Consider the following 23,839-nt stretch of genomic DNA (forward strand, 5'->3'; position numbering starts at 1 on the left):
GTAAGGTTTAGCCCACCTTGGTACTTTTTTAGTCTAAGTTTTGATAGGCTGATTCTGGCCTTCTTGCCACCCCAGAGGAATGAGTTGATTGCTTTATCTATTTTTTTGTGAAAGTCCGTAGTTAAGGTTAGTGGTAGCATGCTCAGCAGATAGTTTAGCATTGGTGTGATCATCATCTTGATCGGCTCGACTCGACCCCACCAGCTGATGAATTTGGGGCTCCAGGCTTCTAGCTTGCTCCTGATCTTCCTCAGCATTGCCTCCTCGTTGTGGTCTAGGGTCGACCTAAGGTCTCTTCCAAAGAGGAGGCCCAGGTATTTCAGGGGTTTCCTCTGCCACGCAAGTCCGGACGTGCCTAGTACTGTCCTTGTTGTGTGGCAGTTCATTGGCTTGCATTCAGATTTGTCACGATTTAATTTATATCCTGAGACCTGCGCGTAGTCCTCAATGGTTTGCATCAGGGCTTCTATTGATGTTTCTGGTTCGTTAGTGGTGATCAGGATGTCGTCGGCATATGCTGCCAGCTTGAAAGCTTGTCCTCCGACTCGTACTCCTGTTATTAGCGGATTATTCCTGATCATGTGAAGGAGTGGTTCTAATGCGAGTAGGAATAGTCCCGGTGATAAAGGACACCCCTGCCTCGTCCCCCTCGCCGACGTGGTTGTGTTGACCACCACTCGTGCCCGGGGTTTTTTATAGAGTGACATGACCATACCCCAGTATTTATCCCCTAGGCCGAATTTGCATTGGTCAAGGAAGGGCCACGAGACTATCGAAGGCCTTTTCTGCATCAAGCGCAACCATGACTGCCTTCTCCATGCTGTTAGCTGTGCGGTTTATGAGGTGGCAGAGTAGTCTGGTGTTGTCTTGTGAGAGTCTGTTTTTTAGGTAGCCTACTTGCGATTTGTGTATGAGGTGAGGTAGATATGTCTTTAGTCTTGCAGCCATTACTTTTGCGTATATTTTACAATCTACGTTTATTAGTGAGATCGGGCGATAGTTTTGCGGGAATTGTGGGTCCTTCCCCTCTTTGGGGATGACAATGATGTTTGCCTCCGCCATCGAATTCGTCATGCTCCCCCTGTCAGCGCACGTATAGAAGGCCGCTGTGAATCCGTCCGGCCCTGGCGCTTTATTTGGCTTCAGCGAGTCTATTGCCATCCCCACCTCGACTCCAGTTATGTCCTGCTCTAGTGAGTCTCTTTGTACGTTGCTTAGTTTGGGCAGATCGAGTTTGTCTAGCAAGTTTGCGCCGCCGTCTGCCGCTAGTGATTTTTTCGCTGTGTACAGTTCCTTGTAGAAACCCCTGAAGGTTTCAAGGATTAGCTTGTTGACCGTGTGGGTTCTGTTATTTTTGTCTGTAATCGCTACGACAGAGTGCTGCCTTTGTTTGGCTTCCAGGTATCCTGCTAGTGCTCTGCCTGCTTTGTTTGCTGAGCATAGGTTTATGGATTTGTATTTGTTAATCCAAGTGCTTGCCCTTTCACTTAGTATCCTGTTCAATTCGTACTTCTTTTTTGTGAGTGTGGTGAGGGTGTTCCTATCCACCAGGTTCGCGCTATGGTTCCTTTCTAGTTTCTTTATCTGGCCCTCCAGTTCTGTAATTTTTTTGTTCCTACTCCTGTTCATCCTGGCTTTGTGGCTTTTAGTGCTTCCCAGAGGGTGATGGTGTAAGTGTCTGTGGTGTCGTTGAACGTTAGATATTCCTTTATCGCCTCTTCTACCTCAGTTATGTTTGTCGGGTTCTCTAGTATGTCGCTGTTGAGGCGCCAGCTGCGGTTTAGCTTCTCGTTGTGCTTCCCGCTAATGGAGAGGGAGATGTGAGCATGGTCTGAAATTGTTATGGGCCCTATTTCTGTTGTTTCAGTCAGATGTGTGTGAGTGGAGGACATGAGTATGTAGTCAATTCTGCTATACGAGTTGTGTGGGTTTGAGTAGAATGTGTATTCTCTGGCGCTGGGGTGTTGTAGTCTCCATGGGTCTGACAGTGCTAGCTTGGCGCATAGGTTTTTGAGTGTTGTCTGCTCTTGCGTTATGTGGCTGGGTCTATGTGGATGTCTGTCCGTGGCATTGTCCATCGCTTGGTTCAAGTCTCCCGCTGTGATTAGCAGCTCTCCCTTGGGGATGCTGTTGAGCTCGCTTTCTACCTCTTCCCAGAATTTTTTGTCTGTTGAGTTCGGGCCATAGATGTTGGCTATGTGTATAGTCTCTTCCCCTCTTTTGATACAAGTGAGTAGCCTTCTGCCCTTTGTGTCTGCTTGGTGGTCGTGTACCCTGAACTTTGCTTTCTTGCTGATGATGGTGATCACCCCCCCCCCTTCTTGTTTACGGCTGGTGAGCATACTACCTCGCTTATCCAGCTCGCCTTGAGTCGGTTCGTGTCCTCTACTGAGACTCTGGTCTCTTGGAGGACATATATGTCGGCCTTGAGTTTATTTAAATATTCTAGTGTCTTCCGACGTTTAACGGGATGGTTAAGGCCCTTGACGTTTAGGGATACTATCTTGATGTATTGCACTGGGGTCTGTGTGGTGAGTGTGGTCATGGCGGTCTGTGTTTTTCGCTTGTGCCTACGCAGGTGCTAGAATTAGTCCTTGGTGTCAGATTTGGGCCCAGAGAGGCTACCCCCCGCCACATGTTGTCGGTCCCCCCCCTCCCCCCGGGCAGATTGGGGATCTGGGATGTGTAGTAGGACAGAAAGAGGGAAAAAGAGAAAAGGTGTCTCCACAAGGTTACGATTGTCCATGCCGCTTGGCTCCCCGCCTGCAGGTGGTCCGGTCTTCCCTGAGAGATACATAATACTTTAGGTAATAGTCCAAGTTCCGAGTTCAAGTTCAAAGTTTAAAGGTCCGTTGAGGTAGATGCGTCCTTCAGAGTGTTCGGTGGTGTGGCTGCGGTGTGGCTGCAGCCTTTCTGAGTGATACAAAATACTTCAGGTGGTAAGTCTAGGTCCCAGGCCTGCCGCGCTTTAGCTGTCATGAGGTAGATATGTGTTTGTAGCGGTCAGTGGTGCCGCTGCACTGTGGCGTGGTGAGGTAGACGGTGTTTAGGTATGCTAACGCTGCTGTAGTGTTGGCCTGGCTTGTGTCTTAGTGCCCGCCTGCTGCGCCCGTTTCCGAGCCGTCTGACGATGCCCTCCTTTTCGCTGTCCCTGGGCTTGTTTCTTCCATTTCCTCCGGTTCGGGTCCTTGGAGGTATCTACGTAGGTCGGCTGGGTCGTCAAAAGTGCCTCTCCTGTCCGTTATTCGCATTTTTGCAGGCCCTGCAATGCTGCACGTGATGTTAGCTTTCTTTAGCCTTTCCCTGAGTGCTAGGAAGCCTTTTCTAGTTTCCACCGTCCCTTTCGAGAAGTCTTGGGTGATTATTATCTTATGGCCATTCCACTTCACTGTTTGGCCTTTTCTCGCAAACGCAAAAATGGTGTCGGTGTGATTGGCTCGCAAGGGTATGCAAATGATTGTTCTCGGACCTTTTGTTTGCTGTTGCTTCATCGCCGGTACTCTATATGCCTTGTCAATCTCAAAGGCTCTTTCGAATTTGAGGCCCGTCAGTTTTGGAATTAGAGTTTCTAGCATTGCTGCGCACGACCCTGCGGCCTCTTCTTCATCCTCTGGCACTCCCAGGATCCTGATGTTCCCCTTCCTGTTTCTGCCTTCCTGTTCCGCAAACATTCTCTGAAGGTCGCTGGATACCTTGGAGACATAGAATAGCCGGCACGGACAGAGATCTACGCTATCTATATCGCTAATTCTCCTCTCCGCTTCACCTACTCTGCTGGCGATTTTGTTTTGGTCCGCTCGTATTGCAGTGAGTTCTAGATGAACGTTATCCATGGAGTTCTTAGTGGCCTTGGCTAGGTCGTTGGCTTCCGTTATCTTTTTGAGGAGCGTTTCCTTCGCTGCATCAATGGTGTGGTTGTTTTTCATCTTGATTGGAGATTCCACCATATCCTTCCTTTGCTTTTTATTGTCGTTGGCAGATTTGTCGTCTCTGTCGGCCATCTTATCGAAACCTCTTCTTGCGAGGTATATGGACAGCCTGTCCTTCTTCTGTTGGTCCGTCTGTTGATTCTCTTGGTGTGGGCCGCTGTTTGTTGATGTGGTGTCTTTGTCCCTCGTGTTGCCACTGAAGGTGAACCTGCTAGGCCACCTTACTGTCCTGGTTCTTGTTTTGCTGGACACCAGGACTTCTCTGGGCACTGCTGTTGCTTGCTTCCCTGTGCTCGCTGCTGCTGCGGTTGTAGCCATGTTTAGTGCTACATTGCACCTTCTACGGGGTAGGACCGTTTGTTCCGTTGGCGTAGGCCCTGACGAGCTGCCCGCCGTGGGCTGGCAACACTACTTGCTGTGTTGGCTCTGACCTTGCCCATTTCCGCAGACTGACTTACGGTTCAGTTGGGGTTTGGCTTGCGGCTATTTGTTATGCTGCGTTAGTTCGGTGTGCTCCCCTGGCTTTTGAAGCTAGTTCCGTAGTGCCGTCTAGCGCGCCTGGCGGTTGAGCTTAAGAAGGATAGTACCGCACTTACCGGCTGGGTCGCTACCTCTTGGTTGTTCTTAGATGGCCGCCCACAGCGAGGGATGAGCTCCGGTGTCTGTTGTGTCGCCAGCTCTGGGTGGTGGCATACGTTTGGGGGCTCACCTCCAACGACTGGAGTTGCTCTGGGCTTATTGCGCCGTGCCGCCAGCCTCCCTTTCCAAGATGGCAGCCATGTCTGTGTGCCCTGTTCTGCGGTCTGTGCCCCCGGCCCTTTCTTGTTTCGCTTTGGTTTTGGGGAGGCCAGGTGTCGCGCGCTTGAGGCTCGATACCGTCCAGCGGTCGCCTCCCGTGTTCGTATTGCGTGTGCTTTAGTCACGGACTGCCCCTTCCAAGATGGCCGCCGTGTTGCTATCCAGCGCCTTTAAGCGCCCTTCCGGCTTGGCCACTTGGGCTGTCCTTTTTGTTTCTTTGGCTCGGGGGTTAGGGGTGGTGCTGCACGTGCCTTGGGGCTTGCTCTCTCCCCCCGGCGCGCTTGCCTTCCGTGCTCGTTGTGCTCGTTGTGCCGCCGCCTGCCCCTCTCAAGATGGCAGCCGTGTTCCGGTATCAGCCTCTGTGACCTTCGTAAATGCTGCCTGGTTAGCGGTTAGTGGTTCCTTTTTTCGGTTAGGTCTTTAATTGCTGGGACTTTAAATGGCTGGGTGGTGGCGCGCATTTACAAGTTTTACCCCCGCCTTCCCTTGTACTCACCTCTGCTGCTGTCCGTGCTTGTGTGCTGCCAGCGCAAGATGGCCGCCCTGGAGTGGTGAGTTTCGGTTTAGTTTCTTCCGTTATCGGGGAGTTGGTTGCTCGCGGGTAGCTCCGAGCGTTGTTTCACCTTCTTTTGTGGCTCTGAAGTGGCTGCTTCTCCTGAGCTTCGCCCCCTTTTGTTTCCGCTCGTTGTTATGAGGGAGGGGTTCTGGCACCGCAGTGTGTGGTGGTTGCTATAGCCTTCAATGCGCCGCCATCTTAGGTGCGCCTTACCGCTCAGCAGTGCTAGAGATCTTTTAGCTAGTTGCTGTTCCTTCTTGTGTCGCGTTAGGGAAGGCTCGCACCAGCTTCAGCACCAGGTGTTCGCACACTGTTCGATGTGCTTCTTGTGGGGATTGGGGCAGTTCTCGCTATATGGCTCGCCGTTGCTGTCCCGGGGTTGCGGAGCTCTTGGACTTAGGCGACTGCCTGCGTTTAACCTTACTGATAAACAAATCCATTTGGCACAAAAAGGAGCAGATTATACAATTCTGAGCATTGAAAAACTCGAGAGATTACCATTGACAATGTCAGAAAGACCTGTCATTGAATGGATAATACATGGAACGATTACAATTCCGATAACAACTTTCCAGTTTAATTACTGTCAAGAGTATACACCAGCAGGCCAGTATGAAAGGTTGGGTAAAGAACACATCAAATCAACCTGGGATTTACCTTATACACACAGATGTTATAGTGAAGGAAACAAGAAGGTATTTCTTAGTGGTAAAAATTGTAAAAAAAATCACTAAGCGGTACACTTCTGTGTCAAGGTATTAATTTGCATGGAGCCTGCGAAGGGTCTTCAAACAACCTTTCATGTCACCTGCATGGCACGCCCGCAAAACAGATAGAGCCATTTTTTAGACCACTTTCTAACGGTAGTTACATTTTAATAAGTGACCACAGCTGTTGTGGCATGCTGCCAGTAAAGCCTATCTGACAACTGTAACTTCCAGGGCCATTTGCTGTATGCAAGTATTGTATCCACACAGCAATCCAGATATGGGGGCTGCGTTATGGCCTCGGTTGAATATCTCTTCTATTCGAATTGATACTTCAAGCAGAATGAAGTCTATTCTTTTACAAACAACTGTGCCTCTAACGTCATCAAAAGAAACATATGATCTGCAAGTTGCAAGGACAACAGCAGAGATACATACCCTTTTATCAACAAATTGCCCCGTACATTTCGTAGAAGTGTTAAGCCAAATCTTAAACATGTCTGATACCAGTGGCATCGCACATGTATTTAAGACAATTTTTAGGTTTCGCCCTGGCCGTAGCACTGCGAAGCAGTGCTCCGCCCAGGCGAAATCTTATGATCTAAAGTATGGGGCTTTGTCTCGCCTCTGTCTTCCATTGGCTAGCTCCATAAATGGAGGCTAGCCATTGGAAGAGATTGGCTGTCAGTCACTATTTCCCCATCTGAACGCGATTCGGGGGCGTTTGTGTCTTTTTTTTAAGTCCCGCCCCCCACACCCTCCCTCTCGCCAAGGTCCGTGGCTTGATGCGATCCGTGGGCGTTTCTCTCTGTTTTTTAAGTCCCGCCCCCCACACCCTCCCTCTCGCCGAGGTCCGCGCTGAGTAGCGCTTCTTTTAATTTGCTTAGTCCCGTTTTATTTATTTATTTCGAGGGAGCCCACCCCTCATCTGTTGCCGTGTGAAAATCACCGCCGGTCAGCCCGGGACAACCCCCTGACGTGCTTCCCCGGGCCGCGCTGTGATTGGCTGCCGGCCCGGGACACCCCGTGACGTCATTCCCCGGCCGCGCTGTGATTGGCTGGCGGCCCGGGACATCCCTGTGACGGCATTCCCCGGGCCGCGCTGTGATTGGCTGCCGGCCCGGGACCTGACTCGTTTAATTTCCCGTCATCTGCTGCTTGCAGCTTGTTTTTTTTGTTCCCAACCCGAAACCACGAGGTCTATAAACAAACAAGTTGTGTATGCAATGTGTCTCCATGTCTGCTGCTACTATTGTGCTACCTATGCAGGTCCTATTTTATGCTCGACATAACACTAACTTCAGCCAGCAAATACATTCCTGGCCGAATAAAAGGCTTACTTACGCTAGTAGATAAGTTGCCAGCTGGCCAAATAAGAGGCTATTCATCGTATTCTTGTGCAGTTAGCAGAACTTTAGATTGTAACACGACTGCATATGTGCGCAATGTTTCAAATTTGACTTATGTAATAATGCATTTCTTCGTTTTTTGCCGGTGTTATATAGCACGAACTCGACTTGAAGCGCGTTGCACGAGCACCAGTGATATTACACAAGGATATATTACTTTCTTCTACGCACGGGGAGATTAAGTGATTTGCACAGAATTACAGGTTAAGCCAACGCCAAACTCGAACCCGGTATCTCTGTTTCAAAGTCTGCAGCGCTGGTTGTTACGCTACATCCTGGTTTGCATCCCGTAGGCCCGGTAATGCCGGGCTGCGGAAGCCGCCTGTTAAGGAACCTACGGATTCCACCAACACCGTGGATCCTGCCTTCCTCGACTTACTGCGCCAGTACCATGAGAGCGACAAGCAGTGGGACGCGCGCAAGCAGTTCATCATGCGGCACATGTCCCAGTACAATGGCCCCGGACGAATGGACCAACTGCTGGCTAGGTCTATGGTGTGGAGCAGCCAAGTCTTTATGGGCTGCCGGTGAGTGCAGGGGAAGGAGCTGCGCGTGGGTGCATATTTCTGTCTTCACTACCCAAAATTGCAGCGTACTGTGACATGACCCCAGCAGCTTGACCTCCTCTAATCGGTAGATCGGCCTCGCCACCGAGGGGTATAGAGACAGTCGCGTAGGAGAGCAGATTGCTTTAGGAAATCGAAGGCTAGGTGCATCACAGTCCGTTCTCGAACTGTACGAAGTTGTATAATAGTTTGCAATGCTCGAGGGACGCTTTCAAGCAAAACTTTGGTCATACAGGAAAGATGGGTTAATCCCATACAACACAAACTCCATGCAAGATCCATTGCGTTGTCCAGTTTTTATATAGTGCTGACATAACCTAAATGGTGTCATAGCGCTTTAGTTTACAGTAAAACTGGTCTTCATTAGAGATATATAAAGTTACAAACGGCTGCTAGTTATCTATAATGCCATCTAATTACATCGGAATGCACGAGCGTGGGGAGAGAGGAACGGAGACCTAGAGTGAACACATGTAAAGGAAAGACCAGAGTAAATTACAACACAACAGTTACGATAATTACAGAAGGCGAATCGAAACTGGAAGTATCCTTGTTTCGATCGTTACAAAAGCACACATTATATACAAAGTATAAGAGGAGGCAGGTGATGAAGGTAGTATCATCAAGGCTAGGTGAGGGGAACTCGGACTATTGCAGTTAGGTTGACAGCCCTGTCAAGTACCACGCATTAAATCGTTAAACGAAGGCATTTTTATGTGGTGATCTACATCACCGCATTAAAATGCATTTTTAGCGCCTTGGCCACCTGTGCGTGCTTGAGCCTGCGTGAGTTTAAGCAGGTAGTTATCATGAGAAGACGGAACTAAAGAGGAGTAAGTAGAGGGAAATCGGTGTATTGGTAAGAGCAGGCAGTGGTTAATCAGGTAGTTATCATGAAAATACAGAACTACAGATGAGTAATTAGAGAGAAAGCAGGTGTATTGGTAAGGGCAGGCAGTGGTGTTCCGATGACAGGGCTAGACCAGCATAAAATAATCAGCGAAAGGAAGAATCTGTGCTTAAAAGGGGATGGGAGAAAAAAAAAAGCTGTAGTTAAAAATGGAAAGAGGTATTAACTGAGATAGAAAGGCATAAACGGAAGGCCGAGGTCTGAGTAAAGCTTGCAGAAACTAGTTTGGAAATGCATGGGGATTAGAAATGTCACAAATAACCATACATGCTACTTGTCAGCTATGGTTTCAGACTTGGGTACAGTATCTTGGGGGAGGTTGACTAAGGGGTCAACTAGCCATAATATCTTTGTAGAAGAGGGGCTTTTAGCTCAGTTTTTAAGATCGACAATGAGGTAGTGGTCCGTAATTTCGGGGGTAGTTAGTTCCAAATTCTAGTCACACTACCTGGTAAGTATTGAGCCATGAGTTGTTCCTTTGTAACGGTTGGAGGCTCCAACAGCAAAGCTTCTGCATTTCATGATTGTTTCCTGAAAGCTTTAGTTTGTTCGCTAGGTACTGAGGAGTGGATGTATGCAAGGCCTTGTAGGTGATACAGACCATCTTATAAATCATCTTAGTTACAATGGGGAGCCAGCTAAGAGTGACGAGCATTGGGAAGTAATTGCCGTTCTTTTAGCCTCATAGACAAAATGTGCAGTTAATGTAAAACTGATTTCAGAGAGGTGAGGTGGGTCTTTCGAAGATCTAATAAGTTACAAATCCTGATTCTGTAAATAGCCGGAAATTGAGTAATATATTTCAGAAATTGAGTAATATATTTCAGGTCTAGCTCAGGAATGTAGCTGTGGATTCCCCAAAGAAGGCATAGTTGATATTGCACGTTCCTGGCCATGGCGTTGATTTGAATTTGAAGGTTGAGCTTTTTATCTAGAGTGATTCCCAGAGATTGTGCACTGTCAACGATGATGGGATTGCTGTTCAGGATGTTGAGTGTATCCTTCCAGGTTTATACTGGTGGTAGGGAATTCGAAGAGGAAACAACAAATTTGGTTTTGCAAGGGTTCAGTCTTGGGTTGTGAGAGGTCATCCAGCCTTGAACAGTTTATGGTGTTGGCAAGATGGGAGATGTCATGTGTGGATCCATTGGCGGCTGGTGTGAAGGTAAAAAGGTGAGGTGATGGTAGGGGACGACAACGGAGAAGGAAAAAAATGAAATACAAATTAGAACTTGCCTCCCGCATTGCAGCTCCTCTGATCTTCGGGCTCCACTGCAAGCAGCACAGGCTCTCAGACTTCCCTGTGACAATCCTGACGCTGCTTTCATGTCATGAGAGCAGCATCAGGATTGACCAGAGCGCCCTCGATTTGCGCTCCCATGGAGACTGGGAGCCTGTGCCTGCTGTCTTCAACCCAGCAACACAGATGGGGTTGGAAAAGCTTTGGGGCACCCAGCGGTTTTGCCGTCCGTCATGCACACTGATAAGTGCCCACCACTCCCCCTGCGACTGTGTGTGTGTGGCTGGCTCTGGGTGTGTTTGTGTGGTAGTAATTGCTGTCTGCTGAGCTCGTCCGTACAGTACAATAGATCTCACATTACCAAGAGATTAAGCTAATGGCAATTTAAATGACAATGCAATTTATTTATCTGTTTTCAAAACCAACACAAATACAAATTTTGTCATTTACAATGCCAATAGCTCAAACTTTTCCCAAGGCGAAACCATTGCATTGAAAATGCTTGTTTCGGGACTGTTAGCACCCTTTGAAACAGTTCTGGGCATCTTCCCGAATTTTGTCCATTCTGTCTTTGGCTGCCTACCCTTAATCTTGGGACTCGTGGCAGGAATTTTATTTTTGCTTCTTCTGCACCGATATGGCAAGTCAATCCACAGGCAAGACTCTTGCAACGATGGAAGAAACGAACCTAGCAATACGATACCGAGACTGTATCACTAAGGTTCTCGGATTGGCCGGCTAAGAGATCTGAGTACAACTTGGTTTCTTTCATTCAGACCGATCTGGCATAATTGCATCATACCTGTGCTCCGATGTCTGCTATGCGGAGAAGAATGCATGTTGGACATCTGTCTTACACTACAATCAGCAGTACCAATGGATATCGATACTTTGCTAGGTCCTCTAACGACTCATGCATTGTGTTGTCCCCAGCGGCTACCGATTCTGATGACGGCATTCGTTGAGACTTCCCCACTATGAATAGGTGGCGGTGAAGTATAAGAGGAAAGCAGCACCAAACAGGTACAGCCTTCTGTGAGCATTGCTGATCCAACCATCGATGATAGCAATCACGCAGAGAACTGCACAGTGGCAGTATTTTCAAACTTGGTCGAACTTTCACCTGATGTGGTAGACCAATTTTTTGCGGGTCTGTCTGAAATAATGTTCTCTCCAAACAACGAGAATAACTCTTAAATAAAAACAACGAGCACACAGCGTTCCCTGAACTCTGAATTCGGCCTTCAGTTTTTTTTTTTATAAACAAAGCTACAGAAAATATTTGGCACTTTTCCCCTGAAAGCAAAATTATTTTTGCCCATACTTTCAAAATATTAACTTTTTTTGGCGCATGGTACTCTGCTTAAAGTAGAACTATTCTTAGAGAACAGAGCTTCTATTTTAGGATACTAGAGACAATATTTTACCTCAGCCTCTAGCAGATATACAGCAATTTGTATAAATATGTGATGAAATGGTCTCGACCTTCTTTTCTGTATTTAGAGCCATTTCATGTGTACTTTTCGCAATTCGTTCAGCTGAATGATATCACTGCTTGAAAAGCGTACAGTACAAATACTCATTTTTCGTGTATTTACCGTATACCATTTCAAATGCGAAATATGTATTTTGGGGTGGGTCGGAAAAAACACATGCAACATTGAATGTTTACTATTGCTTCGTTTTAGTAATGATGGACATCAATTCGTGGAGTGGGTGTCGTGTTCTTATCTAGGACCCTAATTCTATATTCCCGATTTATGCCCTTGTGGGGTTATAATCAATAATATCCTGACAAAGGCATAAGAATCAGATTCATATTCAGTAATGGCCCATGCAATCCAAAGCACAGCACGGCTACTCCCATCGACTCCTAGAAAGCACAACGCGTTCTTTAAACAAACCAAGCCTCCAGCAGCCCGGAAAACCCCCCTGCTTTTGTTTTGATTTGAACAAGAACTCCTGAAATCCTGCAAGAACTGTTAGTTCTTGGTGACGTCTTATGTCCAACCTTACGTCAAACCCGGCACCTTTCAGGTATAAAATACCAACAGTTGCCTTAAGCAAACACACGGTGGTTTGGAGCAGAGTGGCCATCCACTTGCCTGAGAGCCCAGCTGATGCGAGTGCCCGCGGAAGCCGCCCATCCTGTTTGACGCACTGAGAGAGACACTGTCTTTTTCTCCAGCCGAGAAAATCCAGCTCCGGTGTTTCCAGCCTACCCTTGCGGGTTGCTGGGATATCGAGTCCTGAGGAAAGAGATACCAGACCTCCCACATTCTATTACCAAGGTACGGAGCTGACTAAACCCTTAAGAGAATTCTTGATGCAGATTCTTGGCAAAATTATCTTAACCAACTTAACTTAAAACTGCTACTTGCTCATCCCTTCCCACGTATTAGGCTTAGGTCAGGTACACCGGGGTAGGCTTAGCTAGCTCCAGTTGAGCCTTTTAGTCAATGTATTTATGTATGTATATATTTTATCCATTTTAAAGTATCATATGGCTAAGAAACCGTATCAATGCTTTTACAGTATTATTTCATAATACTACTTTTACTGTATGCACTTTACTTTACTTTAAGTATTGCAATTGTGGCAATTCATTTCTCTTGCATGAGAAGGAAGACTGCTCAATAAATAACACCTTTTTATTGAAAACGCCCGTCTCTCTATTTCTCTGCATTCTGGTGAAACTAAGTATGCACTGCTGACTGAGTGAAATAGCGGTCTATTGTTTTCACACGACCCTAGAGATATACTCTTATTCTGGGGGGCAAAGTTGTCAGGTTTATGCGGTTGTCGGAAACTGAATCCCTTCTTGTCTGAGCCAGGGGAGCTTGTCCCTCTCTATTCATTCAAGAAAGTTTCCAGTGACCTCTGAGCTAGCTGGCGCAAACCTAAATTAAGTTCAACATAGTGAGTAGAGACCTAGATGACCTCAGTCCTACGTCTACACTGCTGTTTATGTTATTCCAATGCTCAGAGCCTATTGGGAAAATAGGAACTACACTACAGAGTGAGTGCAGAGTGAGGGCAGAGTGAGTGTGACTGAAGTGTGAGTGCAGAGGGAGTGTGAGTGCAGAGTGAGTGCAGAGTGAGAGTGAGTGCAGAGTGCAGAGTGAGTGTGCGTGCAGAGTGAGTGTGCGTGCAGAGTGAGTGTGAGTGCAGAGTGACTGCAGAGTGACAGTGACTGCAGTGTGTGAGTGTACAGGGTGAACAGTGTGTGAGTGTGCAGGGTGAACAGTGTGCGAGTGTGCAGGGTGAACAGTGTGCGAGTGTGCAGGGTGAACAGTGTGCGAGTGTGCAGGGTGAACAGTGTGCGAGTGTGCAGGGTGAACAGTGTGCGAGTGTGCAGGGTGAACAGTGTGCGAGTGTGCAGGGTGAACAGTGTGCAAGTGTGCAGGGTGAACAGTGTGCAAGTGTGCAGGGTGAACAGTGTGCAAGTGTGCAGGGTGAACAGTGTGCAAGTGTGCAGGTTGAACAGTGTGCAAGTGTGCAGGGTGAACATCGTGTAGGGTGAGCAGTGTGTGAGTGTGTAGGGGCAGTGTGCAGGGTACGAGCACTCAAAACTAAGTCCACCACATACACACACATAAGACCACACACATAAGACCCGAACATAAGACCACACACATAAGACCACACACATAAGACCACACACACCACACTCACCACCACACACACACCACCACACACCCACCACCAGCCGTCAGTGCACGCTTTCACTCGGCACAAACACCACCAGCCGTCAGTGCAGGCTTCCACCAGGCACACAACACCAGACGTCAGTGCACGCTTTCACCAAACACACACACACCACCAGCCATCAGTGCACAATTTCTACACGCACACACACCACCAGCCATCAGTGCACACATCAATTGTTAACGCATCCACAATTAACTATTGTAGCAATCGCAGTATGGTGCACTTTACTTTTAAACATATTCATCTAAAGCGCAGCATGCCACCATTGCTACAATTCCAATCCACGCCACATAATTCCACTACACACCACATGCATACACTCCATAACACATGGCTAAAAGACATTGCCATTTACAATGCCATTAGCTCGAACTCAAATAAATCTGAGACCTATTGCATTTCCAATGCTGGTTTACTTGGTCACTGCTAGCCTAATCACGCTGAAACATTGCAGGAAGGAGCCGCGTTGGCTAAACCTTTTTTGCAGAAAGCTTCATGAAGATTCGTCAAACACCACCAAAGTTATTAAAAACCAAATAATAATTTTCCTATGGAAACCTGGTTCTACCTAGAATTAAACAGTGGCGTCTTCCACTGTATACTAAAAATATACATTATATATATATATATATATATATATATATATACACACACACATACATATCCACTAGCAGTATCCCCGTGCGAGCGTGCACAAACAGGACCACGGGCTCCGTGTATAGCTGTTGCCAATATTCATGCTTTATTCCAAAGTGAAAAGGTGCAGCCTCAACGCGTTTCGGACACAAACTAGGTCCTTGATCATATATATATATGTATATACACCCACACATCAATAAAGCCTGTCAGGATGGATTACCCTTGTCTGTCTCATTTCTAGTATGTTACTCTTTGTTCATTGGTCAGATGCTTAAATGTTGCCCTTGGCCACGCACAAGAAAATCTCAGCTATTCTGCATCGTTCTCGATATATAAAATCACTAACTACTGATAACGAATTAGCCCACCTGGAATGTTCAAGAAATGTGGATTCTGATGAGGCAACTGATCGATTGTCTCATGCAGGCCGTGAATCACCACTAAAAGTTTATAAACATTAATTATCAAACGAAACCTTTACACTACATAAGGTCACAGGGGCAAACCAATACAACCTTCCTACGCCTCCTCACGAAACGTCAGCCAGACCTAAAATAACTACCCTGAATGGCTACCAGTAATATTCGCTATTCAATTAATCATGTTTTTGTGTATATGCATCTTAAAGTATAGCAGGCTGAAATCACCATGTTTACAATCACAGTGTAAGAAAAGCCACACAATGATAAAATGACAAATTATTACAATTGATTTGCTGTTAAGCATTGTGGAAGTGAAGAATTCTATTTCAGGACAGAGGCTCCGATTATGCTTTCTCTATTTCTGTACTGAAATAAACAGCAGCCAATCAGCACACAGTAAAGAAAAACGGAACTACGTTACCCATGAACCTCGGGTAACCATAGAGTACATAACAGTATATAAAGCACCATAGAGGTTATAACTTCCTCTTTCTTTGCTGCTACCGCAGCCAGTTAAGTGCACGTTTCCTTATTCTACTTTGAAACGTTATTTGGCTATTGTTGTTATTTATTCAGCTTTGTTGCTTCTGTCCGCATGCTACGCTGTTCAAATTACTGGCTATTTGCTCCGCTTCGGCTTCGGCTGCGCTGTGCCTTCTCTGGTGCCATTTTCAGTTGGGGAGCATGTGGTCACCTCCCGGTTGCGGCGCGCTGTTGCTGCGCCGCTTTAATTCTGTGTAGCGGGAGACGGAAGGCTAAGAGACCTCGCGCTGTGTTCGCCCATCTCTTTTCTAAAGCAGGCTGCTGTCAGCGCGCATGTGCGACAGTTTGTTTACATTTGCTGCCGCTCCTGTCATGGAGCACGTCTAATTTAGCTGCGTTCTGCCTCGCAGCTTGCCCACTGCCTGCCGTCAGTGTTGCCTTCACCTACGCCTCATTTCAAGAGAGAAGTGGGGTAGTTATCTCATGCATAGGCTCTGCCTAGAGCGGGTTACTTTTGCAAGCCCTCCCTCCACTATAACTATTGACTTCATTTTAGTCAGGTTCTTACCTGCTAATATTTTTGGCTTGCATTTGGGGTCCCACTCCCCCTGAATTGGCCTTGGCTGTTTAAATACCATTTGTCTTTCTCATTGTGGGCATTTAATTGGCATACTTTGTCGCCAAGGGAGACTTTTATGAGGAAGAAGGTTACAATTATGAAGAGTTCGGTTAATGTGTCACCATATCACCTTGGTGACATCCCTGTATTTTGGGCACACCTTTGATACTCGAACAAGCAAGCTTCCACAATGAAGATGATTATCATAGTTTATTGAAGTATCATCATTAATTTCATGATGCAGACAATCTTTTTTTCATGCTTTACATGTTATATGTTTCAAAACTGCTCCAATGCATTTCGGGTGATGTACCCTTCGTCCGGGAGCTCTGTGGGTGAATAGAAGATATAGCACTAAGTATGGGGTCGTGTATTAGGGATATTATTAACGTAGCATGCAGGTAGGGGTCGGTGCGGTGTGTTTATCGGAGTGACCGGTATCTAGGATAGTGCAGTGGGGCTGTGGTGATGGTGACATAGTCAAAACAATGGTGTGTTCGGTTGTGTTTTACGTGCCTAAACGCTGGTGAAAGTAGGAGTTAAAAGGGGCGTCTCAAACGACAATCAACAACTGATCTTATGTACAGCGGATGTACGATCCATCTACATGCATGCATTGGAGCAGTTTTGAAACATATAACATGTAAAGCATGAAAAAAAGAAATGGCGACACATTAACCGAATTCATTACAGACGTGTGCCAGGACGGACACGCCACCTTTTTGGAGCACCCAACCTTGAAATACAGATTTCTAATCTTAAACAGACTTTGCCAAATTAGCTGTGCGCCCCCCACACATTTTTTCTACAATTATGAAGAGGACCAAGCCTCTGGTTCTGTGGATGATTATATGGGGCATGCTCTCTTTCAAGCTATTGCCCCTTTGACAAGACATTTATCTGATTACGCCGCTCAACAGGGTTGGTTGCCCCCTCCTTCTAAACGCTCTAAGAAATCTACCAAGTACCCTCACCATTCGGACTTTGCGAAATTAGCCTAGACTTTATCTTCTGCACCTCCATCCAAAAAGCCAGCTGCGTCTGGCCTTTCGAGCCCCGTTTCTGATTCAGATGATGGCTCCTCATCATCCTCTTCCTCCTCAGAGCCTGTGAAGCCGCCACCTTTGAAGAAGTCTCGTAAAGAGCATTTTGTGGATGCCCCCTCAACACCCCAGGTGCTTACTTTTGATCCTACAGATATTGTTCACCAGAATTCTTCGTCCTGGTTACCCTCCCCTGAGGTGGCCGATTATATACAATGCCATATATGCAGACCTTTTGAGAAGGATGTGCGTGCGCGTTTGCGCTCAGAGTGTCCGCGCCCAGACCTCGCAGACAAATTTGCTGATACACCTGAAGTGGATCCGACCATGGTCACATACATGAAAAAATATTCTAAAGATCCGAAGAAAGGTATATCCTGCCAGGACAAGATGCTGGACCTGCTAGGTCCCCTTACTAAGATTCTTGATTTAAGCTATCGGGCCAAGGAATCAGGTGCCCTGCTTGATCAAGACGAGTTGATACAGTGGTCGCAACGTGCCATTTGCATCCTAGGAAATGCAAACTGTGCTTTGTCATCTGAACGTCGTCGCTCAACCCTGATGAAATTGGATCCTAAACTCACGGACTTGGATTCTTCCGAGCCGGGGCCTCAAGCCCAGGGCCTATTGATCGGTTCCCCGTTTCTCAAAGAGCTCACCAAGTTTGTGGCCACTTTCAGTGGTTTGGATAAAGCCCAAACCAACTTGCGTCTGGCTTTTCGCCCGGTTTTTTGCAGGGCCGGACGAAGGGGGCGTTCGTTCGGCCGTGGTTCCGATCAGACCACTCAGAGAGGTTTCAAGTCCCAAAAAGGTACTCAAGATTTCTCCTCCGGAAAGTCCAATTTCTATCCCTCCCGGAAAGGCAGAGGACAATACAAGAAAGGAGGTTACAACGGTAACCAAGGTAGACGACAGGATTCATCAACCTCAGGTGAGCTGGATTCTAGCTTCAGATGTGGTTTTGGGGGGCAGACTGCAATTTTTTCTCCCAAATTGGCAGTTAATCTCGAACGATGCCTGGGTGTTGGAGACGGTGCAGGGCTTCAAAATAGAATTTTACACGCACCCTCACCAACACCATCGGCCTCAACCCCTTTTTTTTCCCAACAAGATCGGAACTTCATCTCCGCGGAGATAGTTTCTCTTCTGGCCAAAGGGGCCATCGTCTCCACGTCACCTCTTCCACAGGGCTTCGACAGCAATGTTTTTCTAGTGGAGAAAAAGGGAGGAGGATCGCGGTTGGTCCTCAACTTAAAAGAGTTCAACGGCGGAGTGGTGTACCGTCATTTCAAAATGGAAGGTATTCATCTTCTAAGAGATCTACTTCAGGAAGGCGATTGGATGGTTCGCCTGGATCTGAAGGATGCGTATCTATCAGTCCCGATTTACGCGCCTCATCGTCGCTACCTGCAGTTTCAGTGGCTCGGGACCTGGTACGAATACAAGGTCCTTCCATTCGGCCTCTCATCAGCTCCGTGGTGCTTCACTAAGCTTCTTCGTCCAGTGATGGAGTCATTAAGGTCGCGCGGAGTTCACTTAACAGTCTATCTGGACGATGTTCTCATCTTGGCTCAGTGTCCTCTTCTTCTTCAGTCTCACTTACAGTGGTCCATAGATCTATTACAATCTCTAGGTTTTCTAGTGAATCCACATAAATCCGACTTTGTTCCGTCTCAATTGATAGATTTCTTTGGCTTTCAAATAGATTTGGTTTCTTGTCAGCTTCTCTTACCAGGTCAGAAGATAAGATCCATCAAGAGGGACTTAAAACTTCTCCTAGCTCAACAGACTGTCTCCTTGCGATCGCTGGCTTGACTAATAGGCCTTCTGTCTTCTTCGATTCAAGCGATCTTTCCGGGTCCATTACATTACCGCGCTTTGCAGCGTCTCAAAATCAGACATCTGCAGAAGGGACTTCGGATCATGTTCCACTTTCAGAGGATGCCCGAACGGAGATGTTGTGGTGGTTGGACCACATGGAGTCATGGAACGGCCGGGCATTGTTCGAGAGGACCCCGGATGTAGTGATCGAATCCAATGCCAGCCTTTGGGGTTGGGGAGCCCGGTGCAGCCCTGTTGCGACGGGAGGTCGATGGTCCCGGGAGGAGTTGTCACTCCACATCAATTGCCTAGAGCTTCTGGCGGGCTCTTTCGCAATTCGGTGTCTGTCTCCCCACACAATGTCTTGTTGCATTCTTTTCAGAATGGACAATATTTCAGCGGTGCGTTATGTCAACAAACTGGGGGGTACCAGGTCCAGACTTCTGGCGGAGATTGCGAAGGATTTCTGGCATCTTTGTCTGCAACGTCAGATCACAGTTATTGCAGAATACTTGACGGGCCGCGACAATCGAATTGCGGACTGGAACTCTTGTCATCTGATAGATTACAGCGATTGGAAGCTTCATCCTCGCATTTTTCGCAAGTTGTCCAAGATTTGGGGACGTTGTCACCTCGACTTGTTTGCCTCTCGCCTCAACGCTCAGGTTCCCCGGTTCTACAGTTGGCGCCCTGATCCGGAGGCCCTGGCCACGAATGCGTTTCTCCAATCCTGGCCTCCTCTCCTGTGCTATGCTTTTCCTCAGTTTGTGATGATTCCACGGGTTCTGGCCCGTGTGAGACTGTTCCAATCAGAGCTCATTCTCATCACTCCTCTTTGGAGGGCTCAAGCTTGGTTTCCAGTTCTTCTGGAGATGAGCTGCTGGACGCCACTCATTCTTCCTCACAGATGGAATCAGTTGCTGGACCCTCTTCACGAACCGGACCCTCTGGTTCTGTCGGGTCAACTCCATCTGGTGGCATGGAGGATTTCGGGGGAAGCTGGAAAGTCCTGGGGTTATCTGGAGACGCTACCCGATTTATCAGTGAAGCTTGGGCTCCCAACACACACAAACGATATGCTTCATGTTGGAAACGCTGGTGTGATTGGTGCGCACAACGGTCGGTGGATCCCGCTACAACAGATCTCACTTTGATTACCAACTTTTTGGCCTCCATCACTTCTTCTGGGCTGGCTTATAGAACTGTAAACAATTTTCGTTCTGCGATTTCTGCGGGTCACGTGTCTATTGATGGTAAACCCGCTGGCGAACATCCCTTGATATCTAAAATTACTTAGGGGCATCCGGATGGTAAAACCTCCTTGCCCTAAATATGTTACCTTGTGGGATGTGTCAATTGTTTTGCGTTTCTTAGATTCTTGGCCATCTAATTCTTTATTGACCCGTAAGCAACTATCTGCTAAGTTAACTATGTTGTTGTGTTTGCTTTCCTGCAAATGGGTCTCTGATGTTCGGGCTTTGGACCTGGCAGGTCGCACCTTCTCCCCAGAGGGTGTTACTTTTACTCTGTCGAGACGAACTAAATGTAATACGTCTTCTGTTTCATATCCTTCTTTTCCTCACAACCCACAGCTGTGTGTGGTCCAATGTATCAAGGATAACGAGGTAAGCACTGCCCCTTTTCATTCTGATTTACAAGGTCAGTTACTGATTGCTTTACAGAAACCTTTCAAGCCCGTTACTCTGGCTACTCTAGCACGTTGGGTAAGATGGCTCATGCTGGAAGCCGGCATTGACGTTTCCGTCTTTGGTGCCCACTCGGCTCGGGGAGCTATGGCTTCCAAAGCCTTTTCCATGGGTGCCAGTCTTCATGACATCATGAAGGCCGCTGATTGGTCTTCTGATTCTGTTTTAAAAAAATTATATTTTAAACCTATTGTAAGTGTTACTTTAGTAGTGGTGGATGAGCTTTGAACAAGCATAATCGGAGCCTCCGTCCTGACACAGAATTAAAAATTTGCTAACATTCGTGCCAAGAATTTTCAATTCTATTAAGGACGGGAGGCGAGGATTATCCCACCCTTGTTTCATTATTTCATTATTTATGATTGATTGTATTATTTCACGCGCTTCTGCTATGCCATAATGTTGATTGTTTTATGAAATGTTTCCCGCCCTGTCATGGATTCTGTGTTTATTCCTTTTTGGGATGGATTTTATGGCTCGGTTTTTACTTCTTCTAGGCTCTGACCTTAAATGAAGTGCGCTTCGAATTTTTTCTGTTGGTTGGCCTTTTGTTGTTCCTGTGGATCTGGGAGGTTCCCTCTTCTCTTCACCCTGATGATGATCTCTCTGCGGGACGTCCTTAGTGGATTGTTGGACTTGCCGTTTTGAACTTTTCCTTAATGGTTTGGACAAAGAAAGAGGAAGTTGTAACCTCTATAGTGCTTTATATACTGTTTTGTACTCTATGGTTACCCGAGGTTCATGAGTAACGTAGTTCCGTTTTTCTTTACTGTGTGCTGATTGGCTGCTGTTTATTTCAGTAAAGAAATAGAGAAAGCATAATCCTCGCCTCCTGTCCTTAATAGAATTGAGAATTCTTGGCACGAATGTTAGCAAATTTTTAATTCCTCCCTGATGACCCACTACGATACAGACAAGAACTGCATAAAATGTCCACCTTAATCCTAGCAATAAAGGGCTCAACGCGTCATCTTTAAAAAATTGGGTTCCAAAACGGACAACCATCATAAGCAGTTCCAGTACACTAAAAATCAAGTATTTACAAAGCGCTAAATTGTAGGCAAGGGGAGATGTAACCAGAATCGCAGGATGTTGAGCCGATTCCGAGACTCGAACCCTGTCCCACGCTCCGCAGTGGGCAGCTCAGGTCGTTGCCCACACCCTCTTCCTCACAGCTTAGCTGTATTGTGGCAAAAGCAAGTGAGAAACTCAAACAAACACCCCATCACCCAACCATGTACACTGCTCCAGGGTAAAATATATATATCTCTTTCAAACTGACACGGCATCACCAAGGTTAAAGCGCACCCTTCACAGAAGAGGCATTATCTCCTTGGTCCGAAATTAGCTTATGTCCCAGTCAGGGCACAAGTCCTTAAAAAAGAAGTGGGGGGTCGCTGACGTCACAACAGGAAGTGATGTCACGAAAGGTGGCTTGCACCATCAGACTCATTGTCTCCCCTCGCTCACCCCTTAGCAAATGGAGCCGCACATTCACTCTTTGGCGAGTTCTCGCCCCAGAGAGGCCAAAGAGTGAATGTTTGGCTTCATCTGCTCCAGTTATCGGGCTCCCGGTAAAATAAGTGGAGGGACGCCGTCCACCCGCGTGGTACCCGGACTAGAGCCCTGGTCCCAGTCCCACAAAGGGGGCAAATCAAGAGTGAGGGATCCAGTCAATGTGGTGGGAAAGATCTACGGTCATAGATTATCAGATACTCTACTCCTCTACAACCCACGGGCTAGCCCTTACGTTTGCCACCTTGGGGGTAAACTCTCCAGGAGTAACAGCATTAGAGGTGGACAGATATAGCGTGTTGGTGGTGGTATAAATTAAAAGACATGCAACTTAACCAGGGCTTTGTAAAATATGTTTTGCATAATGTATACGGAATTTAAAGTTTGCTAGCACTTGGTTTGGAGTAAACCTATTTTTAAAGCGGAACACTCTAGTAACAATCAAGTACATTAGAACAAAAACCTAAAGTGGTATTAATGTGTACTGTGAGAGGAGATTACAAAAATGCAACAACAAGCTATAAGTCGCCCACAGATGTCAAATAGAAATAATGAATGACAGGTGCCTACCTGTCAACTCCAACCCCAAGTAAGCTCCCTGATCATATAGGTACCCCCAGAAAATCTTCCCATGGCACCCATAGGGCAGGTTCAAATTAGGAACAGAGTACTCTCATGTGTAGATACATGTAGCTACTGAAACTCCCATGGATCCGCTCCATTGCAAGTCAGCCCCGAGCACGTTTACGCATGCACGTTGAGAGGTCACGTCCCTCTATGCAGCAGGGGAGGTCCTAGTCCAGGAAAGGTGGCAAAGATCAACCACCTGGGCAGTGTCAGAGGTCAACCCTGTCTACTGGGTATTAGCCACTCTACGCCACAGTATTGTTTCTTACCGGAACAGGATGCGGCGCAGACATGTCCAGTGGGTTCCTCCCCAAGCAGCAGTGTTGGGGATGTCTGAGCTGCGTGATGAGGGATAGACCTCACCCCCTTAAATACAGCTTCGCTTCTCTATTCACGGGACTCACGGGTTGTAGATCAGGGCTGTCCGGCCTCATGCAACTTACACAAAATGGCCCCTAACTTTCCCAGAAATGGTAATTCGACCAATGCCCCTCAATGACATGGCGTCCGCGTTCTATCTACCAAGGGGCAAGTGTACTATCAATAGACCCACCCCATCTGTCTTTACACCCCCCACGTTTCCACGCATGCGCAAATTTAGGCGCATGCGTGAAAACCCCATGTCTTGGCTGCGTGTATTTTTAAGCTCCCCCACTCTCCTGGCCGTTTACTGCGCATGCGTGTGGTTGCACGCATGCGCTTTCAAGATCCAGCGGCGAACACTACTCCTGCTTGAGCAGCGTAACCACAGCTGCCAGGGTTTCAAGTTGTTGTGCGTGACATTTTTATAATTTAAGTGTCATTATGAGAGCAAAGTCACGTAATGAAGGCAAGGGAAACATAAGATTACATCCATTTGAGCAACTAGAAACTGTACAAAGTCACTGAACTAAAGTTCATTAATGGCATGCAACTGAAAACTGAGCAGAACGGAGCCAGACAGCGGCCGGTGGAAATATAGTTAGAACACCGGCTGCGTTCTGTTCTGTCCTGTACTGACTCTTCTACTTCCAGATAAACCGGAAGCGACTCTTCTCTCTCACTGACAGGGATCCAGGAGTGTTCTGGGGTTGGCGAACCTCTCGCTTCCCCTACAAATATGGCGGCTTGATTTAATTTTCCGTACTAAAACCTGCAC

General features: G+C 47.1%; 1 protein-coding gene across 6 annotated transcripts in view; it reads right to left on the bottom strand.

The window, feature by feature from the left end:
• LOC147750884 (uncharacterized) overlaps positions 1-23,264 on the bottom strand; it is a 1,319,653-nt gene extending 1,296,389 nt beyond the window's left edge. For 3 of the 6 annotated variants that reach the window (XM_086918419.1, XM_086918411.1, XM_086918446.1), the window contains exon 1: positions 22,971-23,237. In XM_086918419.1, the coding sequence (XP_086774545.1) occupies positions 22,971-22,994 (24 nt within the window). In that variant the 5' untranslated portion in view covers positions 22,995-23,237. Of the gene's footprint in view, positions 1-22,644; positions 22,748-22,970 lie in introns of those variants that run through there. The other 3 variants (XM_086918405.1, XM_086918428.1, XM_086918438.1) reach the window with 3 other exon arrangements.
• Between the last annotated feature and the right edge of the window lie 575 nt (positions 23,265-23,839).

The sequence above is a fragment of the Lissotriton vulgaris genome, chromosome 1_1 (assembly GCF_964263255.1).
Source record: "Lissotriton vulgaris chromosome 1_1, aLisVul1.2, whole genome shotgun sequence".
In the NCBI taxonomy this organism is placed as follows: domain Eukaryota; kingdom Metazoa; phylum Chordata; class Amphibia; order Caudata; family Salamandridae; genus Lissotriton; species Lissotriton vulgaris.